This window comes from Rhinatrema bivittatum, chromosome 6 (assembly GCF_901001135.1).
Source record: "Rhinatrema bivittatum chromosome 6, aRhiBiv1.1, whole genome shotgun sequence".
Taxonomy (NCBI): Eukaryota; Metazoa; Chordata; class Amphibia; order Gymnophiona; family Rhinatrematidae; genus Rhinatrema; species Rhinatrema bivittatum.
In genome coordinates this window covers 37,819,228-37,835,051 of record NC_042620.1, presented here as the reverse complement: position 1 = coordinate 37,835,051, position 15,824 = coordinate 37,819,228, and the positions used below count along the sequence as shown (strand labels likewise).

At 47.1% G+C, this 15,824-nt stretch overlaps 1 protein-coding gene across 4 annotated transcripts in view; it reads left to right on the top strand.

Moving 5' to 3' along the window:
• Positions 1-15,353, top strand: part of PARP14 (poly(ADP-ribose) polymerase family member 14) — a 183,568-nt gene extending 168,215 nt beyond the window's left edge. For 3 of the 4 annotated variants that reach the window (XM_029605294.1, XM_029605293.1, XM_029605292.1), the window contains one exon: positions 14,994-15,353. In XM_029605294.1, coding sequence (XP_029461154.1) covers positions 14,994-15,280 — 287 coding nt within the window. In that variant the 3' untranslated portion in view covers positions 15,281-15,353. The remainder of the gene's footprint in view (positions 1-14,993) is intronic. The other variant, XR_003857327.1, reaches the window with a different exon arrangement.
• The last annotated feature ends 471 nt before the right edge of the window (positions 15,354-15,824 follow it).

Sequence of the window (15,824 nt, the reverse complement as noted above, 5' to 3'; positions counted from 1 at the left end):
AAGAACTTATCCAATCCTTTTTTAAACACAGCTATACTAACTGCACTAACCACATCCTCTGGCAACAAATTCCAGAGTTTAATTGTGCGTTGAGTAAAAAAGAACTTTCTCCGATTAGTTTTAAATGTGCCCCATGCTAACTTCATGGAGTGCCCCCTAGTCTTTCTACTATTCGAAAGAGTAAATAACCGATTCACATCTACCCGTTCTAGACCTCTCATGATTTTAAACACCTCTATCATATCCCCCCTCAGTCGTCTCTTCTCTAAGCTGAAAAGTCCTAACCTCTTTAGTCTTTCCTCATAGGGGAGTTGTTCCATTCCCCTTATCATTTTGGTAGCCCTTCTCTGTACCTTCTCCATCTCAATTATATCTTTTTTGAGATGCGGCGACCAGAATTGTACACAGTATTCAAGGTGCGGTCTCATCATGGAGCGATACGGTGGCATTATGACATTTTCCGTTTTATTCACCATTTCCTTTCTAATAATTCCCAACATTCTGTTTGCTTTTTTTGACTGCCGCAGCACACTGAACCGATGATTTCAAAGTGTTATCCACTATGACACCTAGATCTCTTTCTTGGGTGGTAGCTCCTAATATGGAATCTAACATTGTGTAACTATAGCATGGGTTGTTTTTCCCTATGTGCATCACCTTGCACTTATCCACATTAAATTTCATCTGCCATTTCGATGCCCAATTTTCCAGTCTCACATGGTCTTCCTGCAATTTATCACAATCTGCTTGTGATTTAACTACTCTATAAACAATTTTGTATCATCTGCAAATTTTGATTACCTCACTTGTCGTATTTCTTTCCAGATTATTTATGAATATATAAAAGTATGAGTCCCAATACAGATCCCTGAGGCACTCCACTGCCCATTCTCTTCCACTGAGAAAGGTGTCCATTTAATCCTACTCTGTTTCCTGTCTTTTAGTCAGTTTGTAATCCACGAAAGGACATCGCCATCTATCCCATGACTTTACTTTTCCTAGAAGCCTCTTATGAGGAACTTTGTCAAACGCCTTCTGAAAATCCAAATACACTACATCTACCGGTTCACCTTTATCTACATGTTTATTAACTCCTTCAAAAACTGAAGCAGATTTGTGAGGCAAGACTTTCCTTGGGTAAAGCCATGCTGACTTTGTTCCATTAAAACATGTCTTTCTATATGTTCTGTGATTTTGATATTTAGAACACTTTCCACTATTAGCCTGACTTCAGTGTCAGGAAAAACCGGTCTGTAGTTTCCTGGATCACCCCTGGAGCCCTTTTTAAATATTGGGGTTACATTAGCTACCCTCCAGTCTTCAGGTACAATGGATGATTTTAATGATAGGTTACAAATTTTTACTAATAAGTCTGAAATTTCATTTTTTAGTTCCTTCAGAACCCTGTATTGTATACCATCCGGTCCAGGTGATTTACTATTCTTCAGTTTGTCAATCAGGTCTACCACATCTTCTAGGTTCACCATGATTTGGTTCAGTCCATCTGAATCATTGCGCATGAAAACCTTCTCCGGTACGGGTACCTTCCCAAAATCCTCTTCAGTAAACACCGAAGCAAAGAAATCATTTAATCTTTCCGAAATGGCCTTATCTTCTTTAAGTGCACCCTCACCCCCTCGATCATCCAACGGTCCAACCAACTCCCTCACAGGCTTTCTGCTTCAGTTATATTGAAAAAAAGCTTTTAGTGTGAGCTCTTGCCTCTATGGCCAACCTCCCCTCATATTCTCTCCCAGCCTGTCCCATCAATGTCTTACATTTAACTTGCCAATGCATTATCCTATTTTCTTCTGTTGGATCCTTCTTCCAATTTTTGAATGAAGATCTTTTGGCTAAAATAGCTTCTTTCACCTCCCCTTTTAACCATGCTGGTAATCGTTTTGCCACTCCTTCCACCTTTCCTAATGTGTGGAATACATCTGGATTGCGCCTCTAGGATGGTACGTTTCAACAACGACCATGCCTCTTTCACACTTTTTATCTTTGTAGCTGCTCCTTTCAGTTTTTTTCTAACTATTTTTCACATTTTATCAAAGTTTCCCTTTTGAAAGTTTATCACGAGAGTTGTGGATTTGCCTACTGTCCCCCTTCTAATCATTAATTCAAACTTGATCATATTATGATCACTACCATCAAGCGGTCCCACCACCGCTACCTCTCTCACCAAATCCTGTGCTCCACTGAGAACTAGATCCAAAATTGTTCCCTCTCCTGTTGGCTCCTGAACCAATTGTTCCATAAAACAGTCATCCATTCCATCCAGGAACTTCATCTCTCTAGCATGTACTGATGACACATCTAACCAGTCAATATTGGGGTAATTGAAATCTCCCACCACCACCACTGCACTACCAACTTGGCCAGCCTCCCCAATCTCTCCTAGCATTTCACTGTCCATCTCACCATCTTGACCAGGTGGACGGTAGTATACTATCACTATAGTCTTCCCCCAACACACAAGGTATTTCTACCCATAATGATTCAATTGTGCATTTAGTCTCCATGGTGGACTGCACCTTGGGTACTAGTGTGTACAATTGTAGTCACTCATCTCAAAAAAGATATAGCTGAACTGGAGAAGATACAGAGAAGTGCGACCAAAATGATAGAGGGGATCGAATAGCTCCCCTATGAGAAAAGCCTAAAGAGGTTAGGGCTCTTCAGTTGGGAGAAGATGGCTGAAGGGGTGATAGGATAAGAAGTCTTTAAAATCATGAGAGGTCTAGAACTGTAAATGTGAATCAGTTATTTACTCTTTCGGATAATAGAAGGACTAGGGGGCACTCCAATAAGTTAGCAAGTAGCACATTTAAAACTAATCGAAGAAAATTCTTTTTCACTCAATGCACAGTTAAGCTCTGGAATTTGTTGCCAGAGGATGTGGTTAGTGCAGTTATTATAACTGGGCTTAAAAAAGGTTTGGAGAATTTCTTGGAGAAAAAGTCCATAATTGCTATTAATCAAGTTGACTTAGGGAATAGCCACTGCTATTATTTATTTATTTATTTATTTATTTATTTTAGCGTTTTATATACTGTCATTCCAACAGAAGATCACAATGGTTTAAAAAGCGAAATTCATATTATAGCTCAACAAACACTTAAAAACATGTTAACACAAGGGTTTATGTAGTAATTTGTGCTACATAATTTCTGTTTCCTTTTCAATAGTCTTCTTATATTAGTGACAGAGTTGTCTTAGGACATTTTATATCACTCATTTTTCATTCATTCTACTAACATTGACTGTGTTTTTGAATATTGTAGTTCTCTGCATAATGATAAATTGTTAGATCATTTGCATTTTTGAAGAGCCAGGTTTTCAGCTCACATTTGAATCTTTTTTTCTGTTAACAGACATAACATCTCTGGTAGTGAATTCCACATTTTGGGGCCTGCTATGGAAAACATTTGGTCTCTTATTTGCATTAGATGTATAGTTTGCGTTGTAGGCACAATTAATAGTCCTTTATTTTGTGATCTTAGTGTTTGCTGTGGTGTGTATGGTTGGAGAGTCACACCTATTAAGCAGAGGTTTCTGTTGTTGATGATAAAAATTAGTGTTAGTACTTTATAATGGATTCTGGATTATACTGGCAGCCAGTGCAGAGCTATCAGTGAGGGGGTGATGTGTTCAAATTTCTTGGCCATAATAGAAGCCTTGCCAGAGGCATTTTGTAGTAACTGTAGTGGTTTTAGAGATCCAGAGGGATAGGCCTAGTGAAGGGGAGTTGAATAATCAATATTTGAGAAAATTAGTGTTTGTAAAACAGTGTGGAAGTCCTGGAATGTTAGTAATGATTTCAATCGATGTAATATTTGCAGCTTGGAGTATCCTGTTTTAAAAGTAAACTGTTTTTTATTGAGCAATAACAAAACACAAGACCTGGGCCGTATGGACACCTCTACAGCCCGGGGATACTGAAAAACAACAATGCAGACTTGCTCAATTACATTGTCACTGATTCCCCCCCCCCCCTTCCCCCTGGAGTCATCATGGATTCACATAAATGTCACATCATTGCTGTGGGTCCAATCTATTGAATGCCACACGAAGCTTATTCACCACCCCAAAAACAGTTGGTGCCCTAATGGGCGTCGGCAGAGAGTTCACATAATGTTGCAGCTGCAGGTAAGGGAAAAACTGGTGGGATCTGAACATGTATACTTCACTAAGTTGGGGAAGTAGAAGAAGAGCCCCCTCACCTTCCAGGACATGTCCCAATTGTGTGATGCCCTGCGCTGCCCAATATCTGAAAGCCTTGTTCCCTGTACATACCAGGATCATTCCAGACGGTGGGTTATGTTCCATGTCCAGCAGATGGAGTCAGAACACAAAATTCCCAGGGGAGGACCCATATAACCACGCCTCCCCTGTAACAGCTCTCAGTAACGTTCTGACTCCAGCAGATGTGAGCAGGGGACTTGTGGTCCCCAGCTTGTTAGCTTAGGGCTACCTCCTCAGGGGGATCAAGTTTAAAAAAAAAAAAACATAGGAAGTTTTAAATTTACAGTTTAGGTCACTTTGCTAAGGCTCCTCTTACAGCAGGGGGAGAGCTCTCCGCTGGTGCTGGCTCATCGCTCTCTAGCCTGGTGACTTGCTGACAGGCTGTTGCCTGTTTTCTTTCTTTCTTTTCTCATTTTCCTCACTGAGGGCTCAGTTGGGGTAAGTGTATTTTTGTTTCATCTTCTTTTTCAGCAGAAGACTGCAATTTTTTGGACTCCGGCTCTCTGAGGTGAAAGTCGGTAGCGCCGGCCTCTCCCTCCTGACCCAGGTTTTCCCCCCTCCCTTTTGGGGAGCGACCGACGTCCCGACCTGCGGCCCCGCGAAGCACCATTCCCCGGGGCCGCCTGCTGTCAGGAGGGTAATTCCCCGTCAGTTCTTCTTCAGGTTGGTGGGGGACCGCGGCAAGCGTCCGTTGCCGGGTCGGCGCTCATTTTAGGCGCGAGCCACCTGTAGAGCCTCCCCCCCTCTCCCTGCGGCGATGCAGTCCGCGGTGCCTTGTGAGGGCTCCGACAGGGCCGGATTATTTTCTGAAGAGGGTCTGTGCTCAGGCTGTTTCCCTGAGGGGCAATGTGTGCCAGCTACTAACAAGGATGTTCGAGCTGCAGACCGCGTGGGAAGGAAGCGCCAGGCCCCGTTCCCTCTCAGCAGGGGGAGCGGCGGCCATTTTGTTGCAAGATTCTGATGCTGTGCTTTGAGGAGGACACGGATAATCCGTTCCCCACTTCTAGGCCCGTTTTGGACCCTTACTCCGAGTCTAATCCTGGTAGGCAGAGGGGGGATCCCCCGGTGGGTGACCCCTCAGGATGCCAGGCCTTTTCCCCTGAATTCATAGTCCTGATGCACAGGGCTTTTCTTCAGAGCAGAGACATGACCTTCGGGACCTGGGGACCCTCTTCCCCCAAAATACCATGTCCTACCCCCCTCCTGGGTGGGACCCTCCCTCAGGCTCGCCCCCCTTTAGTAGGCGGGGGAGCGGGGACATCTCGTGGCTCTACCGGGACACCTTCGATAATACAGACTTCGTCGGAAGGACAATCCCAGGACCCTGACATGGACGACCCCACCTTGGCGGCCCAGGTGGAGGGTGACGACCCTAGGGTCCTCCGCATCTTCCAAGCGGCGGAGTTAGATGACCTCATTCCCTACATCCTCCAGGAAATGGATATTGATCCCCCCTCCGGAACCGGTGGGGCCTGACCCGGCTCTCAAGAAGGGGGACCCCCTCCTAGCAGGACTGCGGCCTCTAGCCAAGTCTTTTCCCACTCATCACAAGATCTTGCAGTTGATCACTCGGGAATGGGATTCCCCGGAGGCCAACTTTAGGGCCGGTAGAGCCATGGAAAAATTGTATCCTCTGCCGGCTCATTTTTTGGTAATTCTCAAAGTTCCCGCCGTAGATTCTGCGGTATCAGCGGTCACAAAGCATACCACTATTCCTGTCACTGGAGGGACGGCGTTGAAGGATATGCAGGATCGGAAGCTGGAGGTTTACCTCAAGCGTATCTTTGAGGTCTCGGCCTTAGGGATGCGGTCGGCTATCTGCAGTTCCCTCGCACAGCGAGCGGGTCTTCGGTGGGTGCAGCAGCTTCTCACCTCCCATTCCTTATCAGACGCTGAGGCTCACCAGTGGGACAGACTGGAAGCTGTGGTTGCCTATGGAGCAGATGCTTTATATGATCTTTTAAGGGTCCTAGCCCGAACCATGGTGGCGGCGGTCTCAGCGCGTCGGCTCCTTTGGCTTCGCAATTGGTCGGCTGATGCCTCTTCCAAGACACGTTTGGGGTCCCTTCCTTTTAAGAGTAGGTACCTTTTTGGTGAAGACTTGGATCAGATCATCAAGTCCCTTAATGAGAACGCGGTGCACAAGTTGCCCGAAGATCGACCCCGTTCGTCAAGATCATATAATTACTCCAGAAACCGTTATCGTAACCAGCGGAGAGCGCGTCCTCAGAGGCAACAGCCACCTCGGGCTCCCTCTTCTCGTTCGCACTCCTGGAACCGGCCCTTTCGTGGGTGCCGCCAGGGTAAGGAAGCGCAGGGTGCCGCTAAATCTACCCAATGATGCCAGACGGACCTGCGAGGTGGTCCCTTGACTGGGGGGTCGTCTTGCTCTCTTCTACGAAGAGTGGGTCCAAATCACGTCGGATCAATGGGTTCTGGATATTCTAAGACGCGGTTACGCTTTGGATTTTGTTTGCGCTCCTCGGGACCGGTTCCTGTTTTCCCCTTGCGGGTCCTTAATCAAACAGGGAGCCGTGCGGCAGACCCTCAATCGTCTCCTTCAATTGGGGGCCATAGTGCCGGTGCCAGCCGCCGAACTGGGCCAGGGGCATTATTCAATCTACTTTGTGGTTCCCAAGAAGGAAGGTACTTTTCGTCCTATCCTGGACCTCAAGCAGGTCAACCGGTCCCTCAGAGTCCCTCGTTTCCGCATGGAGACACTCCGTTCAGTGTTAGCGGCAGTTCATCCGGGAGAATTCTTGGCTTCGTTGGATCTCACGGAGGCGTATCTCCACATACCAATTTGTCAAGCTCATCAGCGTTACCTACGCTTCAAAATTTTGGGTCAACACTTCCAATTTCGCGCTCTTCCCTTTGGCCTGGCCACAGCTTCACAGGTTTTCACGAAGATCATGGTGGTAGTGGCGGCAACCTTGCGCAAGGAAGGCATCCTTGTGCATCCTTACCTAGACGATTGGCTCATCCGTGCAAAGTCACGAGCGCAGTGTATCCTCGCAGTCGACAGAGTGGTACAACTTCTCCAATCTCTGGGATGGATTGTCAACTTCACCAAGAGCAGCCTGGTCCCGTCCCAGTCGTTGGATTTTCTGGGAGCTCACTTCGACACCAAGAATGCCAGGGTTTTTCTGCATCCGGACAGAGCTCATTCTCTGCGTCAGCAGATTCAGGGATTTATGGCGCTCGAGACGCCCACTGCCTGGGACTACCTGCAGGTAATGGGGACCATAGCCTCGACCATCGATCTGGTTCCTTGGGCATTTGCGCATCTGAGGCTTCTGCAGAGATCCCTACTCTCCCGGTGGCATCCAGTGTCGAGAGATTTCCAGGCAATCCTTCCAATTCCGAGAGGAACCTTCATCAGTCTCCATTGGTGGCTGGAAACCGCGGCACCTAGCTCGGGGGTGTCGCTGGAGGACCCGGATTGGGTGATTATCACCACGGACGCCAGCCTCATAGGCTGGGGAGCGGTCTGTCAGGACAGCTCAATCCAGGGTCAGTGGACGGAGGAACAGTCGAAGTGGCCCATCAACCGCTTCGAGACCAGGGCGGTCCATCTGGCGTTACAGGGTTTCTTCCCCATAGTACGCCATCAAGCAGTCGGGGTGCTATCGGACAATGCGACTACAGTGGCGTACATCAATCGCCAGGGAGGCACGAGAAGTCGGTTGGTCTCTCTGGAAACCGACAAATTGATGGAGTGGGCAGAGCTTCACCTCCAACGACTAGCGGCCTCGCATATAGCGGGAGTGGACAACGTACAGGCGGACTTTCTCAGCCGACAAAACTTGGATCCCGGAGAGTGGGAGCTCTCGCAGCAGGCGATGCGGATAATAGTACGGCAATGTAGTAGATTAGTAGACCTAATGGCTACCGCCGGAAATGCAAAGGCCGCCCGCTTCTTCAGCCGCAGGCGGGAGCGCAGCGCCGAGGGCGTGGACGAGCTGGTCCTGCCCTGGCCGCGCCACTGTCTCCTATGTTTTCCCACCGTGGCCCCTCGTGGGCAAGGTCATCCGCAGGATAGAGGCACACCAAGGGCCGGTGATCCTTGTGGCGCCAGAGTGGCCCCAACGACCATGGTTCGCGGATCTGCGCAATTTGACAGTGGAGGGTCCCCTTCGCCTCGGTAAGCTGCCACGTCTTCTACGCCAGGGACCAATATTTTTCAAGGAGGCAGATCGCTTCTGTCTTGCGGCCTGGCTTTTGAGAGGCGTCAGTTGAGGAGGCGCGGTTATCCGGAGCCGGTTATTTCAACGCTACTGAACGCACGTAAGATGTCCACCTCTGTTACCTATGTTTGAGTTTGGAAGGTCTTTGAGGATTGGTGTGGAGCGAATGACATTCTTCCCATGCAGGCCTCAGTGCCACAAGTCCTTTCCTTCTTGCAGGCAGGTTTGGATTTGGGTCTTGCTTACAATTCTCTTCGGGTTCAGGTGGCGGCCTTGGGGGCTTTTCTTTGCAGTGGAAATAAGGAGTTTCTGTCCTCGCATCCGGACGTCTCCCATTTCCTTAAAGGAGTGAAACACTTGAAGCCTCCGGTTCGCCCACCTTGTCCGTCGTGGAATCTGAATCTGGTGCGCCGAGTCCTCTGTGGTTCGCCGCTCGAACCTCTAAGCTCTGCTACCATCAAGGACGTCACTCTCAAGACCATTTTTCTCGTGGCAATCAGTTCAGCAAGACATATTTCCGAGCTGCAGGCCCTATCTTGCCGTGAACCATACCTTCGTTTCACGCCTGAAGGGGTTTTCGCTGAGGACGGTTCCTTCTTTCTCCCTAAAGTGGTTTCGGCATTCCACCTCAACCAATCGGTGGAATTACCATCTTTTGCCTCTTCTGAGTCTGGAGACCTGCGTAGACTGGATGTACTGCGGTCTCTGATACGCTATCTGGAGGTGACTAATGATTTTCGGTTCTCCGATCATCTGTTTATCCTCTGGTCCGGACCCCGGAAGGGTTGCATGGCCTCCAAACAATGTATAGCGCGGTGGTTGAAGGGAGCGATCATAGTGGCGTACCTTGGCGTAGGTAAGTCCCCTCCACTGGTTGTCAAGGCTCATTCTCTTCGAGCCCAGGCGACATCTTGGGCGGAGAGCTCCTCCGTCTCCACTCAGGAGATTTGTAGGGCGGCCACCTGGAAGTCGATCCATACTTTTGCGAGACATTATCACCTGGACGTCGGTGCTCCATCGAGCGGTCAGCTTGGAGACAAGGTAATACGAGCAGGGCTGTCTGCGGCCCACCTGTGATGGGAAAGCTTTGGTACATCCCACCGTCTGGAATGATCCTGGTATGTACAGGGAAAAGAAAATTATTCCTTACCTGCTAATTTTCTTTCCTGTAATACCATGGATCATTCCAGACACCTTCCCTTGGTTTGGGGGTTTGCTTGTGGGACATCCCTGCCTACCTGTCTTAACAATCTTTTACTCTGTATTTCGAATACTGTGCGTCTTTTGTTCACGCACTGCTGTTCGCAAGTTCACTGTTCAGAATTTAGTTGCTGTTTATTTGAACAGTGGTTATTTCAATTCCTTCTTTGATTACTTGATCCCTCTGTTTTTAGTCTCTCTCTTTTGAGCTTTGTTAGTCTAGTTACTGAGAGCTGTTACAGGGGAGGCGTGGTTATATGGGTCCTCCCTTGGGAATTTTGTGTTCTGACTCCATCTGCTGGATATGGAACATAACCCACCGTCTGGAATGATCCATGGTATTACAGGAACGAAAATTAGAAGGTAAGGAATAATTTTCTTGTATGTGATCCCAGAGAGAATTGTGGGTTCCCCTGTAGGGGAAGCAGGTAAGCGCATTGCAAGGGGCTATCCAAGATCTTGCACAGCCTTTTCCAAGCCAGCCGCATGGGCTCCAATAAAATGTTGCCGTAATTTTTTTGGACGTTGGGAAGTCTGTGCTTGCAAGATAAATCTTAAGTCTAGGGGTGCTACTAGTGTTTGATCAGCGTGTATGTGTGTATAATCAGAAGAGTCCAACAACTAACCCCTGACAATACGAAGATTACTGGCCAAATTATAAAGGGCCAGGTCGGGGACCCCCATGCCATTCTCCCCCCCCCCCCCTCTTGAAGCCACCTCAGGGCAAATCGGGGCTGTTTACCCTGCTACAGAAATTTTCGAAGGATCGCTTCCAGTGCACCTGTATCCTTCCTCTTGAGAAGGAGAGGCAGGTTCTGAAGCACATACAACCATGTAGGGAACAAAATAATTTTAAACATATTAATGCGGCCTCACAGAGAAAGCGTGAAGCTTGTCCTTTGTCTGCTGCAGTAAGGGGCGGGGGGTATATTAAGAGTGTAGAAAGCCTCCACATTGGTGGACATCATGATCCCCAAATATCTAATGTGACCAGGCTCCCGGCGAAGAGGAAAGGGCCCCTGCCACAGATCTCGAACCGTAGAGGAAAACTAAGGGCCTCTGATTTATTCCAATTGATCTCGAGTCCTGAGAAAATTCCGAATGGGTGAAAAAGCTGGAGGGCTAAAGGGAGGGAACGCTCCGGCATGGTAAGAAATAGTAAGATATCATCCGCGAAGGCGGCGTATTTAAAGACGGATCCCTGAAGCCGTATTTATTTATTTACTTATTTTTATATACCGGGGCACGTTGGGAACATCATCTCGGTTTACAGATAACATAACGCAGTTACAGGCTTTACACGGAACACAGGGGGTAACAGTGAACTAAGTAACAAAATAATAATAGCGTGAAATTCACGCGGAGGAGGAAAGTAACATGTCGAAGCAACAGGCTTTATAAAAAAAAAACAAGAAAAAAAAAACATAGCATGTAACAGAAAACTGATTAACTATGTATGCCTCTGATTTCCAGGGTGGTCTGGATGCTCCATAGCAGGGGCTCTAGGGTCAAGAGGAATAACAGGGGGGACAATGGGCAGCCTTGTCTTGTGCCTCTGTAAATTGAGAATGGGGGACTATTATGAGTTGTTCACCACACTGGAGGCAGTTGGGTCTGTATATAGCAACCGAATACTGTTGAGAAAAAACCCATTGACGCCTAAATGATGAAGAAGAAGAAACATGTATTGCCATTCAACACGGTCAAACGCCTTTTCCGCATCCAAACTTACTACAAGAAAAGGATCCCCACCCTTTGACACAACTCCATTGCGGTAGTAATCAGGCGGATATTATGGAGGGCATAGCGGCCCCTAACAAAGCCCATTTGTCCCAGCTGTATTATCTCTGGCAGAATAGCCACCAGCCGTACCAATGTTAGGTGGGGGAGTGTTACTTGGGAAAGAAGACGCTCTGCCTCAATGGGGTGCTGTCCATCAGAGGCATAAAGGGCCGAATAGTACCAGCAGAAAGTATTGAATATGGCAGAATTGTCAGTAGTGACTCGCCCACCAGAGTCCCACATCGCCACTATGTGTCTGGACCTACGAGCAATGCGAATTAAGTTGGCTGCATTGAAACAGTCTGTACTAATAATAATAATAGAGTAAGCTTTTTTTGCTCTCTGATGCAGCAGAGTTTTCAACGCTGTTTGCCTCGCCAACAAATGTTCCCGAGTGTATTGGGTGTTAGAGCGTCTAAAGTAACGTTTGGCCTTTTGAAATTGGGCCGTCAGGGATAATAAACGTTTATCCATCATTTTCCGGCAATGGGCTAAGTAGGAAATAATGTCCCCGTGAATTACAGCCTTGCCTGCATAGCAGAAAAGAACAGGGTCTCCCTCATGTTCCCGATTCAGTTGTGAATACTCCAACCACTTACCCCGCAAGAACTCCTGAAAATGCGTATCATCAGCTAGAAAGTATGGATAACACCACATTCTGGAAGAAGAGGATGCAGAGGGCAAGAAAGCTCTATCCATAAGGGTGCATGGTATGATATACTAAGCTCCTCTATCCTAGCATTCAGCACCTTAGAGAAAGCATGATCACTAAGAAAAAGGTAGTCCAGCCGTGCGTAAGAGGCATGGGCCAGTGAAAGATGGGTAAAATCAGTCGCTGTAGGCTGGAATGTCCTCCATATGTCCACCACATGCAAGGAGTTTTCTAAAAAAGCAATTCCTTTACTGGGTGTATGAGAGGAGTGTTTCCCACATGAGGAATCCAAGTCAGGGTCCCTGACAGCGTTAAAGTCCCCCCTACAATAAAAGTGTGATTTAAATAAGGCAGGAGCTGGCTATAGATATCCCTAAAAAAAAAAAACAGGAGAGTAGGTATTTGGAGCATATATTTACATAATACAAATGAGGTATTATAATAATCTGCAATCAGTATTATATACCGTCCCTGTGGGTCCTTAATTTCCCGCTTGATGGTAATGGGGATCCGCTTATGTATTAGTATGGCCAGAATCTGAAGGAGATCTAGGACTTCCACTTGTGGATCCTTAGTAGTTCACTTTTGCACCTCCAGGATGGAAAACACTTTTTCCTCGAACTCCGAGAAAGTGTGATCCTTTGGTAGAGACGTAGGTTCCAGAGGACCTGGGAGTGGATCAGATGCAATCCCCGTGGACTCCCTTTCGGACTTCAGAGGTGAAGGTACACTCATCCAGAATCCCAATGATCATGAAAGAGAATTAGAGGGTTTTCTCAGCAGCTCCTGAGGGGAAGACCTCTAACCCCTCAATTCTGAGTGGCTAGGCTCCACTGCAACTGAGCAAAATGAGGAAGATCCTCATAAAAGGTGCTCAGAAGGCATGTTTGCTTTGATGGACAAAGTCAGGACTCCCTGCTGTGGAATCATAGAAGTTTATGCTGGAGAGAATGAATAGACTCCTAAGTCTCCATGGCTAGAGAGGCTATCTAGTCCAAATGACTGATGTGACCCTAGATGCAGGATAGCAGGTGGCACATCTTCATCAGAAACTAGAATTGGTTCTTGGGCAACCCTGTAGAAGTAAGAGGCTGTATTGAAGAGATAGGGTCTAGTGTCTCCATTTGGTAACTCTCTGCCACAAGTGTGGCTGGTGGAAGGGCTCTGGTGCTGGGAGAGGGTAGAGTCCAAACATCTCCCTCTGCAACTGGCTTAGGCTGGCTACTATATAGCTAGGTGGGCAGCACAGCTATATGCTCTGGGGGTCAATGCACTGAACAACGTCTGTGTAAACGCCACCAGTGTCTGCATTTGAGTGTTTGGACGACTAGAGGAAGACTTTGAATGCACAGATGAGCTTCATTTAGCCATGTCAGAAGACCCTGGTGCAGAGCACAGCGATTATCAGGTGGTTTGACTAGAATGGGTACAGGAGCATTGACGTTCCGGTGGTAGTGGATGAGTTGTGTGCTGATGTATCATGCTCCAATGAGCGGGAAGCATCCTTGGCTAATGCAGGACCAGAGGAAGGCCTCAAAGGTGCTTGTATTGTGGGTGCCTTGAAGAGGACTTCAAACGATGCATCAGTAGTGCCAATGCATTCAGATCCGATGGTGCTGGTGCACCAAAGGCATGGACGCTGTGTGTATCAGCAGTACTGGTGCATCGAGCCTCAGTACACCATGCATTGAAGGTATTGGCACATCGAGCATTGATGCATCTTGGTGCAGCTTATTTTTCTTCAGTACCATGGGTCCCACAGAGTGGTGCTACTTCAATGCAGACCAGTCCCAGCTACTCAACCCAAGGCATAGGCCTGAAGTGCTGACAACAGAGTCTTGGAGCTCTGGCTGAATTCCTTATCCAAGGAAGAGGTTAAGGCTGCACTACAGGTAGAAGAATGACTATGTCCTTGAATGGACCTCTGTAGCTCTTCAATCTGGTGGGACCTGGACTGCTGCAGGTGAGGGACATGTACAGGGATAAAAGTTTGCCTGGACATGCGCTGGATCATGGCAGATGTAGCATAAGCCATGACTGGAGATTTAGGACATAATCTTACTGCCTATGCAGCTCTGGAATGCGTTAAGTGCGCCCTTCTTTTTGCTAGACATAGTTGAGAAGGCAAGGACGAGAGAAAAACTACCCTTCCTGTTTGTTTGTTTGTTTGTTTTGACTAGCACTGGAAACTGCTGTTGTAAATGCTGTCAGGGCAAGTCATTTGAATTAGAGAAAAATATATACAGAGAGACACAATATAAGTCTGTGATGTGCTCGGATAAAAAAAAAATAGCTGAGGAGACTCACGAGGCAACGCCCGTGCGGGAACTCCCGCAAAGGCTCCATAGGTCCTAAAACTTTACGAGCTAGGAGAGACTGGTCCGTTTGGTGCTGCCAGATGTCACCCACAAGTTAGGGCTATTAGAGCCCTGTTTATTGACTGAAAATGATAATTGAAAGGTTGGGGGGGGGAGGGCTTTCTCGCCTTTGTTCTGACTCATATTCCCCCTCCTCGCTTTTTTCCCTTTCCTCTTGCACACCTCATTTGTTCTCCCTCTTTCTCAGCCCTCCTCTCCCCAGCCTCCTTTCTCTTTTGCTGCAGTATCGCCTCTTTTCACCTTTTAATTGCAGTCAGGCTGGCAGAATAATGCAAACAGCAAAGCAACACAGGGAGCATCTGGATCTCTGCTGCAGCTCCTACTGTCAAAGCAACTGCAGGCACTAGTGGTACAACAAAAGCAGTTGTGGCACAGCCTTTTTAAAGCTATTCTGGGCCAAAGGTTGAAAACCTCTGGTTGTTTTTTTTTGTTGTTGTTTATAATCTGTTTTTATTATTAAACAAAGTTTCACAGGTAAAGAAAACCTCTGTTTTAATAACTTTCTTAACTGACTATAACTAATTTACAATGTCTTTCTGATCACAGCTGCAATGTATGGAAATGGAACCTACTTTGCTGTTGAAGCTCGTTATTCTGCAGCTAATGCATACTCGAAACCTGATGCAACTGGACAGAAGTACATGTACCTCGCTCGAGTCCTCGTTGGAGAGTGTTGTGTTGGACAACAGAATATAGTTACTCCTCCATCAAAAAGCGCCACTGATCCAACAACTCTGTATGACAGTGTGACTGACAATCCTGCAAAGCCCTCAATGTTTGTAATATTTAATGACATTCAGGCTTACCCAGAATATCTGATCACTTTAAAATAATAAACTTTATTGTTGATATCTCAAGAACTAATTGATTTAAGTAATACAGGATTTTTTTCTATGTAGTATGAGAGATGCTCACTGTCTGTATCATTTATTCCTAGTTACTGTTTGCTACACCCGCTTAATCTGAGAGTTAGAGGTGCAATCCCATTTTCTTAAGGGGACAGGGTTTCTAAAATCCATTTGCCTGCTCAGCTGGGGTAAGTGGATTTTCTTAACTGACAGGCACGGAGGCGCAGGCACCAGTATCCTCGCTTCATTTGGGGCCTGGGAGGAGGGGTGGCAGTTGTCTTTTCACCCTAATCGGGACTTTGGAGGAGGAATCTGTGGAGTCTTTAGCCACAACCAGGATCTGGGAAGATGTGTATGCAGAAGCATCTTCAACCCTAACTTAGGCCCAGGAGGAGGAAGCGTCACCATGGTGGGGAGTGATAGAAGGCATTTTTGACCCCCATCTGGGCCTGGGAAGAGCATGAGACAGCTGGGGGTAAAAAGGAAGAGAGAGGGGTGGGGGAAAAAGGACAGTGAGAGGGTTAAAAGG